At 44.7% G+C, this 22,996-nt stretch overlaps 1 protein-coding gene across 2 annotated transcripts; it reads left to right on the top strand.

The window, feature by feature from the left end:
* Positions 1 to 496: 496 nt before the first annotated feature.
* kdm5ba (lysine demethylase 5Ba) lies at positions 497 to 22,019 on the top strand. 2 transcript variants are annotated; one of them, XM_079582516.1, is made up of 28 exons: positions 497 to 800; positions 6,644 to 6,721; positions 6,804 to 6,926; positions 7,050 to 7,220; positions 7,444 to 7,569; positions 7,648 to 7,738; positions 7,874 to 7,968; positions 8,216 to 8,266; positions 8,703 to 8,861; positions 10,232 to 10,351; positions 10,442 to 10,600; positions 10,810 to 10,991; positions 11,741 to 11,903; positions 12,096 to 12,215; positions 12,385 to 12,579; positions 12,668 to 12,849; positions 14,306 to 14,430; positions 14,515 to 14,665; positions 14,744 to 14,864; positions 15,494 to 15,849; positions 15,975 to 16,113; positions 16,245 to 16,424; positions 16,654 to 16,812; positions 16,895 to 17,314; positions 18,996 to 19,086; positions 19,233 to 19,414; positions 19,486 to 19,767; positions 20,983 to 22,019. In XM_079582516.1, the coding sequence occupies exons 1-28, from the start codon at positions 651 to 653 to the stop codon at positions 21,118 to 21,120; spliced, it is 4,509 nt and encodes a 1,502-aa protein (XP_079438642.1). In that variant the 5' UTR covers positions 497 to 650; the 3' UTR covers positions 21,121 to 22,019. The 2 variants fall into 2 exon arrangements, with proteins under 2 accessions (XP_079438642.1, XP_079438643.1); XM_079582517.1 differs by lacking the exon at positions 8,216 to 8,266.
* Positions 22,020 to 22,996: the final 977 nt, after the last annotated feature.

Raw genomic sequence — 22,996 nt, 5'->3', positions numbered from 1 at the left:
TAACTGTTTTCAAACATGACCATATATGGGCAATTCCAGAGATGCTGTCTGTATATACTTTTCTACTTTTTGTATCTAAAAAACAAAACAAAAACTCGTCTATAAGTAAAAATAAGAGCAAAAGTAGGAAAGAGGTAGAGCCGAAGTAACTAGCAGCTCAGCAGGGGCGGGCGCCATAGCAACCTATTACAAAATATTTTTGTTTCGTAAACCTTTTTATTTTGGTTGCTATTTTTTTATGTTTAAATATGTGTGTATATTTAAATGTGTCTATGCCATTGTGGCCCATGTTTGTTAAAAAGTTAAATAAAGTTAATACGTTTTTTGTAGGCGCTTTGTTTAGCCCTATCTCGAGGAATTTTAACACGTTTAGTATGTGTCATAAGTCATTAATTTGTACATTAACCTGTAGATAATAAACTCTTTGTGAATCAGTGCAGGCCCTTTATTATCTGCGGGGTCTACTTTGTGCAGCGGAGGGACACGGTGCGCCGATGTCTCCGCCTCCTGTCTCAACTCGATAACTCGATTGAGTTCAATGAGTGGAGAGTGGACATGAACTGATCGTACACAAATAAACCCGAACAGCTGTTTCTTCGGCGCGGGGAGCACATCACATTTCGGAGCTGTACCTTCACAAATATGCAACAATGACTCAGCCGCCGTGTGAGTTCATTCCGCCCCCGGAGTGCCCCGTGTTTGAGCCCAGCTTGGAAGAATTCTCCGACCCGTTTGCGTACATCAACAAAATCCGACCCATTGCGGAGAAAACTGGCATCTGCAAGATCCGACCCCCGCAGGTACGTGCCCCCCCAAAGCCGTCCGCGTCCGAGGGTCCGCGTGTGGCGCGCTGTCTTTCGAAGTGGTCAGTGTTTGAGCTGCAAAGTTGTGTTTTAGACGGGTTTCAACATGGCGGCGGTTTGCGGCTCAAGCTCTTGGCCCTGGGCTCCACTGTTGTACTCCAACCACCAGCCAACACAAATACACCCAGCAATGCCATGCAGGGACACTTTTTTGACCGATCCATCACCACGGCTCCCGTCAGCAACAACTACCCCCATCAACTCACTTTATTGCAATGATAATCAATTAAAATGCCAAGTTTTGTCCTGTTTGCTCCAATTTAGGTTCAACGGTTTTTTTTTTTTTTACGCAAAGTAGACTCACGGAAATGACCAACTGTTTTAAACTGAACTTCCCCACTCGGCCTTTCTCTCACGTTAAAACACTTTTAGATGCGCAGTTTTCTCCACCCACCAGCCCCTTTCAAGGATTTACCCCGTGTTAGGTAACGCATCCTGGACAAATCGGGCCTTTTTTTAAGCCGTAGTTCTCCACAGCGCCGTCTGTACGTGCACCGCGAACCAGTGTTTATGGAGAGACAACGGGGGTAGTAGCTCGATGGACAATCAACCTTCCACAATCTTATCATTTCACTTTTGACACTTATCTTTGCGCCGGATTGAGTTTCAAACACAACGTGACGCCGCTGACAATAGTTGAACTCACAGTTGATACAAAAGAATTACGCACTAAATTACGCATTAACACAAGTTGCGTTTCGCCTCATAATACATCGTGTTTCTCGCGTCGGGTTGGGGTTGTCCCACACTATACTCGCTCTTCTCAACCTGACTATCATTCACAAACCGTGAATATTTTCCCCCACAAAGCAGAAAACGTACCACGTAGCCTATTTATAACATGACGTGACCTTATTCTTATGTCGCGATGGGAGATCCTGTTCGAAGGGTGTGTCCACGAATCAAATTACACCAAGTAATTGCAAAAAAACACTGTGACAATCCTCGACAAAAACAACCATTTATATTAAGGATTGCAATCCAAACTATCTGATTGATTGACGTTTCTGAGCAGGCCCACCTAAAGCCAACTGCGCAGCGTAATATTGCGTTAACGCAGCCTACTCTCAATGGATAGTTTTCTCCAAAAGTGCACGAATTGGCCTCAAACTGATACACTTCACGAATCCAAAACGAGTATTGGTCTTAAGAGTTGTGTACCAAACTATTCTATCGTTTGCCCTTTATTACCTTGCCCCCCCTAAAGCTAAAGCGTAGCGCGTAATTTCGCTTTTACTCAATGGATAGTTGTCCCTAAAAGCGTAGGTGGATTGTTGCCCCGGTGTTTGCCCACATTGTCTGATAATGGACACAGATAGAAGCACAAAGGCAAGCAGGGGTGTTGATAACGGCGGCCGAGGCCTGTCCCGCACAAAGACACGACTCTCCAAATGTTTACCAGGCCCGCTTCCTGCTCACAATACGCGTTTTAATCTTTTAGGACGCACACCGGCCGTCTAAACGCGCATTGTTCAGGGAGGGGGGGGGGAAATCTTTGATGATGGGTCGAAGAACTTTGTGTTTACAGTGTTGCTTGTCTTCTGGAGAGCTCAGTGAGGGCAGGCTAGAGCTGTGATAGGCCACTACAGCGGGCCTAGTTATTACAGCCGCCTGGGCAGTTGGAGTTCGTTTGGATTCAATAGTATATGGTGGCACCACTGCGTAATAGTTGAATGGTAGTGATTTTTTGTTTGTTGTTGTTGCATAATCCATCCATCCAGACTGTCATTCACACACTCGTTCAACCCTGTTTGTGTTTGAATGAAAGTTTGGACTGGTTGAAAGTCAGTTTGAATATTTTATTTGTTGCGGATTAGTGATGCGAAGAGATTATGTGGTTTTACATTATACCGGTAAAATCCAAATAGTATTTCATCTTCTCACAGGATGCAGACATTTCAGTTCAGTGTCTCATTATTGTTTAGGGCTACAATAACATTGCATAGTTGGTTGTTTTTCTTACACTGCGACAGTATGTTGAATATCTAATGTGTTGTGTGTAAAGATGCGTCGCTATGATTCTCCCAGACGTTGGAGCTGTTTAGAAAGCTGCTAAAGAGACACCTATTCTCAAGCTTTTGACTCCAGCTAACTCAGAGTAGGAGACATTGGTGACATGTTATTCAGTCCGTTTTTACTTTTTTGTCTAAATGTGTCTGATTTTGTGCTTTGGTGAACTGTGGTTGTTGTTTTTTTTAAATGTGCTAAAATCGTTACCAACTTGCACATTGTAAACAACATGTGCAGGTCCAGTTACAAAGTTACAAACTTACAATGCTTGATGTTGAAGTAGCTTGCTTTATGCGCTGCGATATTTCAATAACGATATTATTGCGACAGTTTATCTAACCATTTCAACACGACATGCTCTATTCAAATTAAACACAAACCGCGTGTTTTCTTTTCAGCGAGCAGAAGTCCTCAAAAAAACACAATCGGGTTCAAAACAAGGGTAAAAGAACTAAAACTTTCACACATTTTTTTAAGTTCGGTTCGTTGTTTTTGGCTGAGTTTGCAGAAAACGTGTGACCTAGTTCAGATGAAGTTTATGTGTAATCATTTTAATTCCCCCAAAAGATATTTATTTAGAAATATCTTGTGAGTGGAGTTCAAACAAATGGCCGTGAGCTCTATCTTTATCTGCAGTTCTGTTTCCTCCTGAAGCGATCTCCAGCATCACTGGGGCTTTTGTGTTGAATGTGGGCTGCTGCTGCTGCTGCTGCTGCTGCTGCTGCTGCTGCTGCTTCTGCTCTGGATATTTTTAACATGTTTGCACCAACCGTCGCCTCATCTTTTTATTTCTGTATTTGATCACTTTCTTTCTCGTTTCATTGGTCGTGCGATGGACGACATGAAAGGCTGTTTTAAATGCACCAAATGCATTTTTTTGTCTTGAATAAACCACAAAGAAAACATGCAAATTTGTGGGCGGTGTGCTCGCCGTGCAGTAAGGTCCTAGTAGGGAGTTTAAGATTTGCAAAAACCTGTACTGCTTTTGTTACACATTTTTGCAGTAGGCCAGTTCTATTTTCCTCTCCGGAAGTTGTTTGAAAAGTAACTTGCTAGTTTGACTTGAACTTTTCCCAGTTTCAGCTGTGTTTATGTTCTTCATGATCTAAGTCAGTGTGTTAAGTGTAGCTATTGCCGAGGTGCCCTAAACATTAGCCTAATCCTCCAGCGAGATAATCCTGACATGACAAGATCCAGATCCAGGCTTGAGATCTGCAGAAGGGTCCCTGAGGTCGCCCACTGCTCCCAACGGATTAAAGACAGGAGGATTGTGCAAAAGCAAATGCTGCATGTCACTCTTGTAGTACTTTTCTGAAGCATTTGGCACAATATGGCACCCACAGGTTTCATACCATGTGAAATTAGGGCCATAGGTTTATTATAGATCTGTAGGTCGAAACTTCCACTGACTGAAGCACTTTAGGCCAGTTTGGAGACGCAGCTGTGGAGGCTATTGTTTTGTTTTTGTTTTTTTTAGTAGGTTTGAATCTGGTTGCAGGTTGCAGTTTCCATTTCCTGTTCTGAATTTGCATTGTGGCTTCTTCTGAACGGCTGAGATGTCAGCAGCAAGTGATGCCTCGGTCCTAAATATAATGAAAGTCAGCATTAAAGTCGACTAAAGTTTGATCAGGTTTACAAGCAGTATTTTTTTAGGCCTGCTCTAGTCCAGCTCGAGAGCTTGTTTAGTCCTGATTTGGTAAAGTCTGAGTGATCGACTGTGAAAGCCAATTCGTCCCCTTTAGAATGATGATTTGCCTTGTGGGTAGTTCTGATGTATTTAGGTTTAGTTCTGACCACTCGTACAAACAATGAAATTGACTTTTTTTTTTTTTTGCTCTTATAAAATAATTTGATATAATGTAGATAATGGGTCCATTATCTACATTATAAAATAGTTCTAAGGCGTTGCGTAGAAATAAGTAAGTAATCATTCAGCTCTCAGACACATATTTGTTTGTCCTCAGGTTTCTCCCAGATTTGGTATTTTTTGCTGCATTTTTATAGATTTTACACAATCATAACCTCGATTACAAACATGTTGGCATTAAGGTTCCAAGCTTACATGACCATGTGGCAGCACAGTGGCACCAGTTGAATGTTTCTCGGCAAAATGCATCCCCTCGGTGAAAAAAGTGTGGATAGATACAGACGGCATCTCTGGAATCATCCATATATGGTCATGTTTGAAAACAGTTAAGGGGGAAAACAATTTTGAAAATATCTAAACTTTCTCTAATTATTGAAAAACTACTTTAGCAAATGCTGAATTATGAATATAGTTTTCTACTAAATAAAGATACAAAGTCATGGGGAGGAGCAAAGAGGTTCAACAGCCCATAAATACATAAAAAAAATGGAGAATGCTAACATGATGCTACATGTTAGCATCGGGCCAATGCTAACGGCTAGCTAGCGCTTGCTACAACTGCCGTTTTTTCACTTCTACTGAACAATCTGCTGTGAGAAAATATCCATATGGACCCGATTTACACTTGACTTGATTTGTATGTGATAAATACAGAAAATGGCTAAAAAGAGGGAAAATTGTGTTTCCCAAAAGATTCTATTTTCCCCCTCGGCGAAGCCACGCCCCTTTCTATGACGAGATGCCGTCTGTATCTATACGCCTGCAGTGGACGCATCACATCCATGTTTGTACAGACCTAAACATAAAACCTCTGGTGACTGTTTTTTTTTAAAAATTATTATTATTGTTTGTAAATGGCGTTACCAAAATAACTCTCCCCTGGGATTTCCTGATTGTGCTTAATCTTGCCTCTATGCTCGGACAGAAGTGTTCTGTTATTTTACCAGTTTGTAGCTTCTTTCCTGCCCACCTCGGTCTACAATGAGCCCACTGTTCTTTTGGAGGAACATCTTATCATCTTCAGTTGCTGTTGGCCTTGATGGGACACAGAAAGATTTGTGTTCCCAGAATGCTACAGCTTTACCGACGAAAAGGAATTCAAAATATGTCCTAATCAGAATGTAAATGTTCAAAACATGGGAGTGGCAGTGACATTTCTTAAGTGGTTTATTTTTAACACTAGAGTTGTACCTTTTGAGCGAGGAGAAAGTCCTCCTTGTGTCACTGCGGCAGAGCGGTTATCCTGTCCCTCAACATGGAGGGCGTAGGTCGGACTGCGGGTCAAACGGTCAAATTCACTGACTTCACGTCGTTTGCTAGAAGCAGCGCTAAACTTTGTAGCTTAACTTCAACACTTGTTTAATCAATAGTGTTTGTAAAAGTGAGGAAGCGCTCACACATGCTTGTCTTTTGCGTAGTTTTGTGGGCTAAACTAATGAGAAAAACAGTGCAAGTGCCACATTGTTAGCCCCCTGCTGAGACAAAAGGCTTTGGGTCACTTGGACACATTTGGTGGCTGTACTCGCTTGTGTATTGACAATATTATTTGGGCGTAACGTTAAAAGTCCGTCCTGTTCTTTATGTGCTGTGTATGAGGTCATTTCAGGCTGTTAAACATTTGCAAACTCATCACTTCCGGATGGTTCATTCCAGCTGCGGCCTCGTAAACATCTAAGGTGTGGAGGGCGACTCGGCTTCATTACTGTAGTAGTTGTTGTAGTAGTAGTAATGTGTGTTATTGTAAAAGTTCTTTAATGAATGAAGCTTGAGTTTTGGATTGTGCTTCTCTGCCCGACACATCCCGTTTTTAAGCAAAAGCCCCGCACAGTGTTCCTGACATTTGCCTTCAGTGTTGACCTAAGCATTTGTTTAAACACTTACCCAAATGTCCTCTCGTCTTCAGGAATGGCAGCCTCCTTTCGCCTGCGACGTGGACCGGCTCAAATTCACCCCAAGAATCCAGCGGCTCAACGAGCTCGAGGTCTGGGTTTATTTCACTTTTTTTTTTAATCCTAGCTTTACTTTTATCGGCTGAATGTTTATTTCTTACATTTTCTTTCCAGGCTCAGACCAGGGTCAAGCTGAACTTCTTGGATCAAATAGCGAAGTTTTGGGAGCTCCAAGGGTCGACCCTGAAGATCCCTCACGTGGAGAGGAAGATACTGGACCTGTACCAACTCAACAAGGTGAACATTCCCAAAACCTAAATGTCAGGGTTGTAGGTTCTCCTCCTACATTTACTACACAACTACACAGAAATAATGTAATACTTTTAACATGAAGGATGTTTTTCCCCGCTCTCTCCGCAGTTGGTGAATGAAGAAGGAGGTTTTGAGGTCGTTTGCCGAGACCGTCACTGGTCAAAGATCTCGGTGAAGATGGGTTTCTCTCCGGGGAAGGCCATCGGGTCCCACCTCAGGGCCCACTACGAGAGGATCTTGTACCCGTACAACCTGTTTCAAACCGGAACCAACCTCTCTGTACGTCTGCCGGCTTTTGAAAGTGGCATTTACAAAACAATCTCCCCTAGACCACACCCCGGCCTATTTATTTTGTATTAGCTTGTGTTAAAGGGCAGCTTTTATGATCCAAGTGTTGAACAGAAGTGTCAGATATGAGCATCCTCTAATCCAGGGGTTCCAAAATCTCATCAGGGCAATTGTAAGATGACCGTTTCCTGATGATGCTTCTCTGTCATTTCAGAAAGCGAGTTTGACGAATGACACTAAAGATCAGGAGTACACGCCCCACGACATCCCTCAGCGGCAGTCGGTCCAGCCCCAGGAGACCTGCACCATCGCGCGCCGGGCCAAACGGATGAGGGCCGAGGTGGGTTTTTTGCACGTCCTTCACTCAGAAGTCACGGTTTTGCCGGAAAATTATGTTTGACGCTCTTTTATTTGGCAGAAAATAAAGATTGAACCAGGTGAAGTCTGTGACACTCGTCCAGCTCTGAGAATGAGGAGAATGGGGACTTTTCCTGTTAAACGAGAACCAAGTGAGAAACTTTTTAATTGCGGGGGGGGGGGGAAGGCACATGTATATTTTTATCACTGTAATATTTAACCTGACCAATCATACAGCTTTGTGTCGGACACTGTGTCTGTTAATAACTGTGTTTTCTTTCTTCCAGTGAGAATGGCTGTGACCGAGATTAAAGAGGAGCCCGAGGACCCAACGGACATCGATGAAGCTGTTTTGAACACAGTCAACAAACCAACAAATAAGGTAAGGTTTGATTTGTTTTGCTGCACAAATCTAAGGGGAAACCAACAGTAGGACTGCACCATTGGAGAAAACGTGTATAGACAGTTGTACTTTTTTTTAATCAAATGTTATTCCAGCTAATAAATTGCCCTTTTTACGATACCAAATGTTTAGTAGTAGCTTTGTTGTCTTTTTGAGACAACAGAGGGCAAATACTAAGCTTAAGATTCTCTGACAATGCACTGAACTTTAAAAACATTTTCTTTAGGCTCCGTGTACAGAACAACAGGGCAGACCAACTTCCTGCTCACTTCCTAGGGTAACGACTGTTTACTGTCCTATGGAGTTTACCCTGTCTTATTGTAACAGGGAAAACGTTTGTAGTTTGTGGAATTAAACAAGCAGTTGTTGTTTGATTATTTCAAACATATTAAAAGCTTTTCATCGTAGCTAAATACTTGCAATATACTATTAAATGTAGATGTTTTAGCCTTTAAGCTAAAAGTGCACGATAATTTGACGATTGATGATTTTTATGAAACTCCCTCGGCTATTTTAAAGGATAAAATGTGTTATTGTTTTATTGACCTGACACTAGCAAACAGGAAGTTAGCCAAAAACAACTCGATGCACTAACAGTAAATTAATAAAATGTTGTGTAACCACGGGATCAATATGATTTTTATTTAATTTGAGACAGCGTTCTGCATGTTTAACTCTTCCCCTTGAGCTAACCTGGCGATGCCTCCCTCCAGGTGGACCATTACATGTGCCTGGTGTGCGGGCAGGGGAACGCGGAGGACCGGCTGCTCTTGTGCGACGGCTGCGACGACAGCTACCACACGTTCTGCCTCCTCCCCCCACTCCAGGACGTGCCCAAAGGAGACTGGAGGTGCCCCAAGTGTCTGGCACAGGTCGGTATATTGCCCCCCCCCCCCTACAATGATGGCCACATTGAGCAAATCTGGCATTTCAATCTTTTCTCAGATGTCAGTGCTCCCAAAGTTATTGAAAATGTGCAGTGTAGATGGAATAGTTATTTGAAAGCATAAAAGCCAGACTAACGACCACGCCCCTATGCTGTGTCCCGTACCCCTGGGGCTTTCCATCCATGCATCCCCTATACAGAGTTTTCTTTTGTTTATTGTCCAGATTATAAATGACTTTTTAGTTTCCACATAGAGATTAACAACTCCTACACCTGCCATATCTCTTTTTACAATGTATTTCATGTTCAGGATAAATAAAGTAAATTTCCTCATCACCTCGAGCGTTTTACTGTGAGAAATAGTGTTCAGGTTTGACTTCTTTCCCTCTAGAGGGGCCATTAATGAGGATCGAAAACCACACCTTAGTTTTGTACCTCGACTAACAAGCACAACAATATCCTAAACCGTACGCTGAACTGGCACTTTCTGCACAAGAGAGAAAAAATAAAAGTTATTGTAAGTACAAAAATGGTACTACTAGAACCATATGTAAAATATATATCAATAACCAATATATTTTGCTGGTAGTTATTTTAATGAACTAAAATTTGGGGGGGGAGTGAGGATTGACCTACGTCTGAAAGAATCTTAAAGGAAAAGTTGCTACATAATAATAATCTGGGCTAAACAAAGTTAAAACACAAATACATTTTTATTTTTTTATTTTATTAAAGTGATGGTCTGTAAGTTTGCAAAGTGACGAAAGAGAGAGAGTGAAATTTGGAAGTAAACCATCAAATTCCGCCCTATATATCTTTACTTACTTTACATCAAAATGCAAGATCAGGTGGTCGAGTTTGCACAGTTTATAAAATTAGTAATACATTTAGACTTCCTTTAATTTACTTCAACAGGGACAATGCACATTAATCAACATTTCTTCAACATTTGCCAGGCTCCAAAGGGAGTTGTCAACCGTAATCCCTGAGCAAGATGTAGATTTCCTGCAGCAAATGGACTAAACCTTGAATTGTATCTAGACCCCGGGTGTCTAAAGTAAAGCACGTGGGCCAAACTTGGTGGGTGTTGGTGCTTTTTTTTTGGTTTTGTTCAGAGCATCAGCTTAATTTTTACCCTTAAGAGACTGTCAAAAGTTACTCGAGACACCAAAACAGTATGTTCCTCTTTATTATTAGATAATCCGCTTCTGTATTTCCGTGTTGGCTCTTCAAATAAAAAAGGAATAAGAAGAACCCGAGGCGCCTCTCATCTCGACCAAAACCAGGACTAGAAAATGCCACCACTGAACTGAGTAAATGAACACCGTTAATGAATATCTGTTTCCGTTCTCGCAGGAGTGTGGGAAGCCTCAAGCTGCGTTTGGGTTCGAGCAGGCGAGCAGGAGCTACACCCTGCAGGCCTTCGGGGACATGGCCGATTCATTCAAGTCGGACTACTTCAACATGCCAGTTCATGTGAGCCACTTCACTGCTGATGTTTTTTTCTTTTGTTATACAAGCCTTGTTTAAATCGACGTTAAAATATGTTTTGCTGTTGTCCTGCAGATGGTGCCGACGGAGCTGGTGGAGAAGGAGTTCTGGCGTCTGGTCAGTACCATCGAGGAGGACGTCACGGTGGAGTACGGAGCGGACATCGCGTCTAAAGAGTTCGGCAGCGGGTTTCCTTTGAAGAACGGCCACTTCCAGGTCTCTCCAGAGGACGAGGTACGGGTTTATTTTCATCCACACTTAAATAATCTACACAGAAAATACTGAATACCAAAGAAATACTAGTTTATTCCTTTAGAGGTATTGATGTTGCGTACCTTTGAAGTAGTCGTATCATGACACTGTTGTTTAGACAGAGTGACCCAGTAGCCGTCTGTCACCTGATCTGTTAGTGAGAGTGAGGTTTCATTGTTCACTCTCTTCAGCAATACGTGAGCAGCGGCTGGAACCTGAACAACATGCCAGTGCTGGACGCCTCGGTGCTCACCCACATCACAGCGGACATCTGCGGCATGAAGCTGCCCTGGCTGTACGTGGGCATGTGCTTCTCCTCTTTCTGCTGGCACATCGAGGACCACTGGAGCTACTCCATCAACTACCTGCACTGGTAAAACACACAAGTCATTCAGCGACATTAGCGACATTAGCGACATTAGCGACATTAGCGACATTAGCGACATTAGCGACATTAGCGACATTAGCGACATTAGCGACATTAGCGACATTAGCGACAGCTCCGATCGCTAGGGCTGGGTACCGTCAGATACCAGTATGGTATTCTGGGAAAAAAAAAATAATAATAATAATGATAATAATAGAGTTTTGATGCTGTTGGTACAGGGACAACATTAACGCTCAAATCAAAATGTTTGCCCAATTTTTCCAAAAATAAAATGAGTCCAATGTTTTGTTTTTTGTTGTTGTCGATATTCCACTTTTTTCCCCTGATTTTTGCCCCACTTTTTCTCGTTTTCCATTTTTTCCCCCCTAATTTTTTCCCATTTTTATTGCTAATGTTTTCTCTATTTCCTTCCCAATTTATTCCTTTTTCACATTTTTTCCCCTGATTTTTGACACAATTTCTCCCAATTTCCCCCCTGTTTCTTCTCAAATTGTTCACCTTTTTCCACACATTTCGTGACATTGGAGAAATGTAAATTTGCACATCTTCAACACCACATTACTTTTTCTGGTTCTACTGTAGAAAACAAATATTTTAGTATAGGCATCGAATAAAGTAAAACAGTCGTTCAGGTGTCAGAGTATTGATAAAGCACTGGTATAAAAAAGTGATGGTGCACAGCCCGCCTTAATCACACAGCGTGAGGATATATCAAGTGTTTGTCTACATTCCAGGGGGGAGCCCAAGACGTGGTATGGAGTTCCCTGTTACGCAGCTGAACACTTGGAGTCGGTAATGAGGAAACTGGCTCCGGAGCTGTTCGAGTGTCAGCCCGATCTGCTGCATCAGCTGGTCACCATCATGAACCCCAACACACTCATGAACCACGGAGTCCCAGTGAGTCCAACACAAGAACCTGTTTCCATTCAAACGCTGTCATACCATTGAATAAGGAAATACTCACATCCCATCACTTAAAGTAGACTGTTTTTTTTATCTTGTTACCATGTTGTTCTCTCATCAAAAACATACCCTGTGTTTTGACTCTCTCGCGCATCTTTGAGTAATCCTTGGATCTCCATATTTAAGGTCTTTCGGACAAACCAATGCGCTGGAGAGTTTGTGATCACGTTTCCGAGAGCGTACCACAGTGGATTCAACCAAGGCTTCAACTTCGCTGAGGCTGTCAACTTCTGCACCATGGACTGGGTAAACTATCCCTATGAATACCACTATAAATATTTGAAATCTCCACAAATAGAAAGCAAAAATACTGTTTATAGTGTTTCCTAAAGTAGAAAGTTACCTGTACATAAGAAGTTCAACCAAACATGCTGGGCTTTCCCATTTTTCACTCATTTCTTTTTTTCTTCTTCAGATGCCGATTGGGCGCAGTTGCATTGAGCACTACCGGCACCTGAGAAGATACTGTGTGTTCTCTCACGATGAAATGGTTTGTAACATGGCTGTAAAGGCGCCGACGCTGGACGTGAACCTGGCGGCGGCGTTAACTAAAGAGGTTCAAGACATGTTGCAAGAGGAGGAGGAGCTCAGGAAGAAAGTCACAAAACTGGTGAGAGGGAAAGCTTTGTCTTCATTTTTAGATGTCCATTTTCTTGTTTGTGCTCTTTTTCTTACACTCTTTGTCTCCATCTCTCCAGGGAGTGGTGCGGTCCCAGCAGGTGGATTTCGAGCTGCTCCCCGATGAGGAGCGCCAGTGCGACAGATGCCTCACCACCTGTTTCCTGTCGGGACTCGCCTGTGATTGCCGCCCCAAGAAGATGGTGTGTCTGTACCACTTCCACGAGCTCTGCCAGTGTCCCACGGACAAGCTGACTCTGCAGTGAGTACAGAACAACCTGCGCTGCTGCGTTAAGTGAGAGACTTTAGGGTCAAGGTTTTGTGCAGTGGTCACATGGTCACGCTCTCCCATCAAGACAAGGTCCTGGTGAAAGATGAATGCAACACCGGTGTAAAGGTTTTAAACTACCCCCCATTTCAGGCTACCCCCCGGTAATTTGAAATCAGTTTCGAATTACCCCCGGGGATAAGATGAACGTGATTTCAAGCTACCCCCCCGATTTCAGATTACCCCCCTCTCAACTGCTTTCTTCATCCATAAGATACCTTACAGGAACTGCGGTTGGAGCCGTAACCTTAAGGATAGTGGAGTTTACGAACTAAAGCTAACCTTACCTTAGCCCTAACCTTAAGGATAGTGGAGTTTACGAACTAAAGCTAACCTTACCTTAGCCCTAACCTTAAGGATTGTGGAGTTTACGAACTAAAGCTAACCTTACCTTAGCCCTAACCTTAAGGATTGTGGAGTTTACGAACTAAAGCTAACCTTACCTTAGCCCTAACCTTAAGGATAGTGGAGTTTACGAACTAAAGCTAACCTTACCTTAGCCCTAACCTTAAGGATTGTGGAGTTTACGAACTAAAGCTAACCTTACCTTAGCCCTAAACTTAAGGATAGTGGAGTTTACGAACTAAAGCTAACCTTACCTTAGCCCTAACCTTAAGGATAGTGGAGTTTACAAACTAAAGCTAACCTTACCTTAGCCCTAAACGTAAGGATAGTGGAGTTTACGAACTAGAGCTAACCTTACCTTAGCCCTAACCTTAAGGATAGTGGAGTTTACGAACTAGAGCTAACCTTACCTTAGCCCTAAACTTAAGGATAGTGGAGTTTACGAACTAAAGCTAACCTTACCTTAGCCATAACCTTAAGGATAGTGGAGTTTACAAACTAAAGCTAACCTTATCTTAGCCCTAAACTTAAGGATAGTGGAGTTTACGAACTAAAGCTAACCTTACCTTAGCCCTAACCTTAAGGATTGTGGAGTTTACAAACTAAAGCTAACCTTACCAGATGAAAAGTTATGAGAGTTGTAGCTATTATTAGCAATTAACATCCGGGCATTTTCTATTTAACACAGCCGTGCCAAACAAACAATGCATATTGCGGCGGGGGTAATCTGAAATCAATTTCAAAGTACCGGGGGGTAAGGTGAATGGGGAGTAGTTTGAAATCGCTACACCAGATCTTTTAACATAACAGAAGCTTATTGAAATAAAGCCACAGTGCTAAGTGGTTTTCATCTGAGAAGCTTCATCAGCAACACTAAAGCTCTCTTTAACTCACTTTAACTACAATTTAACACTAAAGAGGCTGACTGGCCTGGCTAATGTCTATGCTATACCTGTAATAGATAAAAAGGATTTGCAACAAAGGAACGTCACTCTCAAACGTTAAAATATCTGCATTAATAGATCTGCGTTTGCTTATTTCTCAGTTACAAGTTCACCCTGGAGGAGCTGTACCCAATCGTGGCGTCAGTCAAACATCGAGCGGAGTCGTATAAGAACTGGCTCCGAGACGTGACGGAGATTCTGGAGAAGAAAGAAGGAAACAAAAGAAGTGAGCTTGAAACTAAAACGCATGGGTTGAATGGGCTATATGCACTGATGTGACACTTGACCAAACAAACCTGCGCCCCCTCAGGTCTGGAGGAGCTGCACAGTCTGGTGGAGCTGGCGGAGACCGGCGCTTTCCCCGACGCCAACCTCCAGGAGCAGCTGAAGATCATCGCCTCAGAGGCCGACAAAGTGGCCGTGATGGCCCAGCAGCTACTCAATGGGAAGAGACAGACCAGGTTTGTGTCCTGTTCACGCTGCATTTAAATCCTAGAAAGAAGGAAATGTCTGAATATTGTGTCTCCCTGTCGTCCCAGGTATCGCACCTGTGGCGGTAAATCTCAGAGCCAAAACGAGCTCACAGTGGAGGAGCTGCGGTCGTTTGTTCGACAGTTGGACGCTCTTCCCTGCAACATCCGACAGGCCCCACTGCTCAGGGTGAGTCCCAAGAGATCTGTAGTTTCCTTATTTTCATCAGATAAGATGAGGGATTCACAAACATGTCGGCCTGATTATCGCCTCTATACATAATACAAATAAAAAACAGAACTCATAGTGATGCAGAATGTGGAGGCAGGGGTCAAGCTGTAGCTGTAGCTTTATGTTTGCTCACTGCTAAAAACAAGCTACTTTCTAACTACAAGGAAATCTGAGCAGACACAGATGGGAGCAAATGCCACAAAATTATTTTTATTCCACTCTCCTAGCTCGAGTGTGGATGCTCAAACTGTGTAGTACCTCTGCAAAACAGGAACATAATCGATAATAATAATAATAGTGGTACGCAGAGGAGTCACTGCTTTATGTTATTTTTTTTATTACTAAGAGGATGTCACCTACCAACAGTGGGTTGCAAAACACCAACTGTATTGGACCACCAAGATCGATAACGTTTAAAACAAGCCATAACCCAATGTTGTGTGTTGATCTCATCTTTTCCAAGTTGAACATCTTGGAAAAACTGCCGTCTCCCTGCTTTCTGCTTTTGCATCCTAGTTGTCAAGATGCTGTACACAGTGCTGCACTCGAAGATGCTTAAAATTCCCCATGTTTTTGTCCCGCTGTAGGATTTGCTGACTCGTGTGGAGGATTTCGAGCAGCGCAGCGCTCGGCTCCTGTCAGACGAGTCCCCCAGCCCGTCGGAGCTCCAGGACTTGCTGGATCTGAGCCTGGGCCTGGACGTGGAGCTGCCCCAGCGGCCGGTGCTCAGGGAGAGGCTGGAGCAGGCGCGCTGGCTGGAGACGGTGGCCCAGCACAGCTCCCAGCCCGAGGCCCTCTGCCTAGACACCATGAGGAGGCTGATCGACCAGGGCGTGGGCCTGGCGCCGCACGGCTCCGTGGAGAAGGCCATGGCGAGGCTCCAGGAGCTCCTCACGGTGTCGGAGCAGTGGGAGGAGAGGGCCCTGGGGCTCATGGAGAACAGGTGAGTCCGCATTACTTGTCTGCAAATGTAACTGATAGGCACCCGTTTCCACTGTTTATGTGTGAGTGTGTGTTTTTCAATTGTTAAAGGCGAGTCTTTAACAAAGCTCCTGCGTGTGATTTCAGGCCGTTTCAGAGCATCGAGGCCCTGAACGAGGCGCTTCAGGAGGTGGACAACATTCCTGCGTTTCTGCCCAACTGCCTGGAGCTGAAGGACACCGTGGAGAGGGCAAGGAGCTGGGTACAAGAGGCAGAGGCGCTACAGGTAACACACGCTTCAGAAATAACAGCAGAGACATTTATAAAAAGATCAGGAGTACTAAGTCACGAAGTCATGAATAAATATCTTGTTATTAGCGATTAATGTTTCCACCGTTTTGTTTTTGTAATGTGTAGTTGGGTGGTCGGATCCCGGTGTTGGAGACCCTCTCGGAGCTGTTGCAGAGAGCGGACTCGATCCCGGTGAAACTGGAGCCGCTTGGACGACTAGAGGCTCTGGTCAGTGACGTCCAGGCGTGGAAAGAGAGCGCCGCCAAGACCTTCCTGCTGCGGAACTCGCACTTTTCTCTGCTCGAGGTAAAGATGACACCGAACATTGACCTAGAAAGTCTTCCCTGGATCGGTTTATTCACTTTTAGCACCAGAAAGTTGTACATTTTTTTGTCATACTCTGGTTTTATTATGTGTCGCATTTCTTGTTTTTAAAATCTGGAACGTGCATTAGGAAGCAGATAATTATAGGTAGCAGGATGTTGTTGTTTTTTCCATGTGTAATATTGTGACTTCATGTCCGTTGCTCTCCCAGGTGCTCTGTCCTCGCTGCGATGTAGGCCCTGGCTTGTTGAGGTCAAAGTCCAAAAAAGGAAAAGAGATGTCACAAACGAGTAGAAGAAGTCCTTCGCGACTGGACACTGTTTGTGACGTAGAGAAGGCCCTTTCAGAGAGCAAGGACTCTGCCTCTGCTGTGAGTGGAAAACGAAACCTTTTACACCCACGAAATGCGTGTGCGGTGTGTCAAATTTCCTTCTTAAATGCCTTCTCTTCAGATGGCGACACTCGTGGAAGTCCACTGCACGGAGATGGAGCTCTTGTTGGCTCTCCGAACTTCAAACGAGTCCCGGTTTTCCACGGCCGACGACGGCAACGCCCTCAGCGTCTGCGTTTGCCAGAAGCCGCCGTCTGGAGAGATGGTTCGGTGCGAGCTGTGCCGAGACCTGTTCCACGGCGACTGCGTGCAGCTGGAGCGCTCGCAGCTGGAGTACGGAGAGGCCTGGTTCTGCCCTTTCTGTCAGAGGTCCAGGAAGCCTCCGTTAGATAAAGTGCTCCCCCTGCTGGCGTCGCTGCAGCGGATCCGGGTGAGGCTGCCCGAGGGAGACGCGCTCAGGTTCCTGATCGAGAGGACGGTCAAGTGGCAGCACAAGGTCCAACAGGCCTGCTCTGACGGGCTGCTGGAGCGACTGGGGAAGGTAGCGTTTCAAAACAATCACAAGAGTATAATTTATAACAGTCAGAGTGTGTGTAGGATTGTGCGTGTTAGAAATGAGTAACAGTTAAGTTTCACGGTTAGGGAAAAAAACGTGAAAGATGGAGAGGTGAGGGAAGCATATTTTGGAAACGTAGGACCTGAGGGGGAGCTTTTTGGGAGCTGCCGTCGTGCTGTAGCCACTGGTGAAGATTCAAAGATTAGTTAAAGATGCGCTAGCGGCTCTTAACACAACTCCAGATATGTTTCTGATGAGGGAACAGCTTTAAACTCTTCTGGGCTGAAGGGTGCTGGAGAGGAGGATCCGGCCGATAGTTGAACCTCGGATCCAGGAGGAACAATGCGGTTTTCGTCCTGGTCGTGGCACACTGGACCAACTCTATACCCTCCGTCGGGTGCTCGAGGGTTCGTGGGAGTTCGCCCAACCAGTCCACATGTGTTTTGTGGATCTGGAGAAAGCGTTCGACCGCGTCCCTCGTGGTGCCCTGTGGGGGGTGCTCCGGGAGTATGGGGTCCGGGGCCCTCTGTTAAGGGCTGTCCGTTCCCTGTATGACCGCAGCAGGGGCTTGGTTCGCATTGCCGGCAGTAAGTCAGACCTGTTCCCGGTGCGTGTTGGTCTCCGCCAGGGCTGCCCTTTGTCACCGGTTCTGTTCATTACTTTTATGGACAGAATTTCTAGGCGCAGCCAGGGGCCGGAGGGTGTCCGGTTTGGGAGCCTCAGGATCTCATCTCTGCTGTTTGCGGATGATGTTGTTCTGTTGGCTTCAACAAACCAGGACCTTCAGCACGCTCTGGGGCGGTTTGCAGCCGAGTGTGTAGCGGCCGGGATGGGAATCAGCACCTCCAAATCCGAGGCCATGGTTCTCCACCGGAAAAAGGTGGCTTCCCCTCTTCAGGTCGGTGGGGAGTCCTTGCCTCAAGTGGAGGAGTTCAAGTATCTCGGGATCTTGTTCACGAGTGAGGGACGGATGGAGCGTGAGATCGATAGACGGATCGGTGCGGCGTCAGCAGTGATGCGGTCGCTGTATCGGTCTGTCGTGGTGAAGAGGGAGCTGAGTCGGGGCAAAGCTCTCGATTTACCGATCGATCTACGTTCCCACCCTCACCTATGGTCATGAGATTTGGGTAATGACCGAAAGGACAAGATCGCGAATACAAGCGGCCGAAATGAGTTTCCTTCGCAGGGTGGCTGGGCGCACCCTCCGAGATCGGGTGAGGAGCTCAGTTACCCGGGAGGAGCTCGGAGTAGAGTCGCTGCTCCTTCACGTCGAAAGGAGCCAGCTGAGGTGGCTCGGGCATCTGTTCCGGATGCCTCCTGGTCGCCTCCCGCGGGAGGTGTTCCAGGCATGTCCTAGTGGGACAAGGCCTCGTGGAAGACCCAGGACACGGTGGTGGGACTATGTCTCCGAGCTGGCCTGGTGTCGCCTCGGGGTCCCCCCAGAACAGCTGGAGGAGGTGTGTGTGGATCGGGAAGTTTGGGCATCTCTGCTGAGACTGCTGCCCCCGCGACCCGGCCCCGGATAAAGCGGAAGAAAATGGATGGATGGATGGATGGGCTGAAGGTGTAGGACAATGCCTTAGGATGGCAAAATAACAGCAGAATGGTGAAATAGCTTTAATAAAATGTGTGTGGTTGATGTTTTTGGTTTGCGATCTTGTTTCAGGGGAGAGGGAGCCACAGATTGCCTTCACGCTCAGACTGGGAACGACACGATTCACCTTTCTACACAGAGCACGCCTCACTTCCACTCTATGGTGACTATGTTTCCCACTTTTGCTACTTGCTGTTGGATTCAGTATTGCACAATAAGTTGGCTTCTTTATTAAAAAGTTTTAGCTTGGTTAAGTGTTGATCCTAATTCAGAATGGCCGTTAACTGGAAATGTCTTTGTTTCCCTCAGCACTTCCGTCGGAGTTGGACGAGCTGCTGGTGGAGGGGTTCCTGCTGCAGGTGACTTTGCCAGAGACGGAGCAGCTGCACAGATATTTAATGTACAAACTGAGCCCACCCCCTTCACCTTCACCCAAACACAGCCCAGAGAGGGAGCACCATCATCACAAGAGGAGTCCACAGCATGGGAAGGTACGTGTACTCTAGCCATTCAACGTTATTAAATTATGATCTTCAGCTTACATTTTGGTTTTGGAATACAGAACGGTGGTTCCAGTCCGTCGAAGGAAAACGGTCAGAGCAAACGGACCAAAAAGCGCAAGGAAAGCTCTGATTCTCAGCTCAGCGATCAAGCGAAGAAGTCCCGCAAAAAGAAGTCGAAGAAGAGCCGAGAGAGGAGGGAGGAGGAGAGGAGCGAGAGGAGGGAGGAGAGGAGGCGGAGCAGCTGTTCTCCCGTCCACACCTCGGACCCGGCCGGCTCAGAGTCTGAGGAGGACTACAGTCTGTGCGCGGCGCCGTGGTGCAGGGAGCCAGAGGGAGACGAGGTACGGACTTAAAGGATTGAGTCGTCCAATCTGTCAAAACTCAAGTATTCTGGGAAAATGGGTATATTCCATAATGGTAAACCAGTAAAAAAATTATGGAAAGTGTTGTTTGTGATGCTACTAGTCAGTCACTCATTTAAACTTACAGTGGAACATTTCATCCAGTAAATAGATCAGATTCTCTCAGACCTGACTTGTAAGTGTGTTGGTAACCAGCTCGTCTCCATGGCAATGTTGCTGCTTTCCTTTGGCTATAGATCACAGGTAGAAATCACAGAAACGCTGTTATTCCTACAAATACGTACTTCTATTAGCCAATGGCTTCCCGCACCGGTTTGAATTGAGTGCTCTTACAAATAAATGGTGAAGCCAGACCCTGTATTAAAGTATAGCAAGTTGCACCCTAACCCTGGCATTTATATTCTCTGGTTCCTCCGTCATTAACATAAGATGTTTGTCAGATGCCACACACAAAAAACAGAAACTCGACTGAACATGATTTAGCGTTTAGCTCTGAGGCCACTTTTACATTCTAATTTTTATCTAGAATAAAATCTCAACTATCTCTACATTCATTAATTGTATCTAACTAGGCTTTGACATCACCCTAATGTATTGACAACAGCTGAAAACATCTGGATCGTTCATATTTGCGATGTTTGATAGCTAAATGCTAGCGGCTAGGGGGAAAAAACATTGAACAGGCTAGCAAACTTTCCCGGACTAGCCTGGCTGTTAGCTGCCAATCTTCCGCAGTGCAGCTTTAAAGGAATAGGCCACCGTTTTTACATACTGAGATATGTTCTTACCTTAACTTTGACGAGTTCTTTAGGACCTGTCTGATCTTCCTCCGTGCCTTCAATCACGTAAACACAGCGCAGACGGCGTTAGCATTTAGCCTCCCTCTCTCCACTATAGCTCCAAAACAGGTCAAGATAGAAGCTACCAAGCTCTTCACGTTTTCCCTATTTAAATATGGTTACGTGAAGTGTTCCACTACAAAGTATAATTACACAAAATTAAACAATGTGGATTTTCTAAGCGGATAAAAGGGGGAACTATATTGTAAGGCGTAATAATACCAGGAGTAGTTTGAAATCCGCGCAGTAATCTTCACTTTACTGTGCGGATGCCAAATTACTCCTGGTATCACTATTCCTTTAAATATTGCTGTCAGTTCCAAAAGATTTACTCATCCCTTTTCTTCTTTTTCAGGTGAACTGGGTCCAGTGCGACGGCACTTGTAACCAGTGGTTCCATCAGGTGTGTGTGGGCCTGTCTTCAGAACGGGCCGAGAGCGAGGACTATGTCTGCATAAGCTGCACACAACCCGACTACGAACGGGGCACATGAACTCCTCCCCCCCACCCGCCCTCCCCCTCCCACTCTGTGCTCCTCCTCCCGCAGTGACCATTGGTGCTACTTCACACAACTTCAGATCTTTTCCACAACAGACTCCTGTCTATTTCACTGTATTTTGTCTCCTCCCTGGCAACTTTTTTTTTTTGTTTTTTTTTCCTTTGCCGCACAATCAACTGCTACTAACCTTATTCTCTTCAACTTTCCAAGACTTGATGGACTGAAAGGCAACAGAGATGTTTTTTTGCAAGAACCCACAGCGCTTTTTGGAACTTTTGAAACCCCAAAACGTCTGACATCGTTTTAAGAAATATTTTGTTCTTTTTTAAAAATCAGATTATTGTGGACTCCTTTTCTTTCTCTTGTAAATATTATTTATCCTTGCAATAACTGAGCGACTTCGGTTCAGTTTCAGCTATTGTGCTCTCCTGAGGCCTTTTGTCTAAATAAGTAAAAAAAAGAAAAGAAAAAAAAAACTTAACAAAAAAAATGAAATTAACTTTATCAATTATTTGATATTTAACAATTTGGGTGAATTTGTTAACACAACTTGTATGGAATCTAGAGGTAGTGATCCATTGTGCAGAAGGTTTGCACTGATATTTTGCCCAGTCCCTTAAAAGTCTCTGACCCAGTTTATTGAAGTCAGGATTTTCTTTGCGCTGTCCGTGGAGATATCGACGTCGGAGCGAAGGACGGATGAATTTCGTCTAAAGGAATGTACATTTTGTTTGAGGGTGTGCCGGACTTAGATTTAACAAAGTGTGTGATTAATGCCACGGGTATAGGACCTTTCTCCTGCTCCTTTGAGTAAATAATATAATTCATATGTTGCAGTTTGCATTATAAAATAAAAAAAACGTTTGTTCCTGTCTGACTGGGGTCTTTCTGCTTTGGATGTTTTTGCTGTGCCGACTGAGATGTGGTCACCGTGGGTCACCACTGCTCCTGAGCAGAACAGTATTTAAGGATGAGATGAGTGCGGGAATGATTTCAGTTGGGATTTAACTAAATGTTGAAATATCCATCCATCCATTTTCTTCCACTTGTCCGTTGCCGGGTCGTGGGGGCAGCTGTTGGAGTTGCCCAGATCACATTGCACCTGCCCCTTATGGCTCCTCCTGCAGGTGGTGGGTCCACGGAAGGACGGGCTAACGATGTTAACCGAGCCTGTTGGTCTCTCATAAGGGGCGTCTGAACCGCTCTTTGTCTGACCCGTCACCTAGGACCAGTTTGCCCTGGGAGACCCTACCAGGAGCACAAGCCCCCGACAACATAGCTCCTAGGATCATTCGGGTGCTCAAACCCCTCCACCACGTTAAGGTGGCGGTTCCAGGAGGGGCAATATAACAATAGAAAATAGTAGTTCCCATGGCCATTCAAATCAAAGTGGTTGCATAGACAGTTTGACACTGACCAACTAACCAAGTAGAATATTCATTTATTTAAAGCACTTAATCACATTCGGCGGGATCTTTTTGATTTTATTTTTGGAGGTTTTTGGACTGACAATTAGTTTCACACTGTGCTACTATCCAAACAGCAACACCCTGTCACATGTGTGGCCTTAATCACTAGAAGTGGAGGCGAAGGTATAGAAAGATTCCCTTCAGTATAAACAGGTTTTAAGATTTAGTAATTAAATCCTCATGTTCAAACTCTTGAATGTCTGAGGAAAACTAGAACGGGGTATAGGCAACGTCTAAAATTTGGCCCTTCAACATCATAAAATCTTTGGCCCCAAGATAATTTTGACGAAATATTTATTATTATATTTATAGCCATTGGGTCATATATGATGTGCAAAACTAATATTTGTAGAGAAGTGCTTTAATAATAATAATAATAATACATTTTATTTGTCGGCGCC

The sequence above is a fragment of the Gobius niger genome (genome assembly GCF_951799975.1).
Source record: "Gobius niger genome assembly, chromosome: 24".
Taxonomy (NCBI): Eukaryota; Metazoa; Chordata; class Actinopteri; order Gobiiformes; family Gobiidae; genus Gobius; species Gobius niger.
The sequence above is the reverse complement of the archived record's forward strand: the minus strand, read 5'-3'. Positions and strand labels throughout refer to the sequence as shown.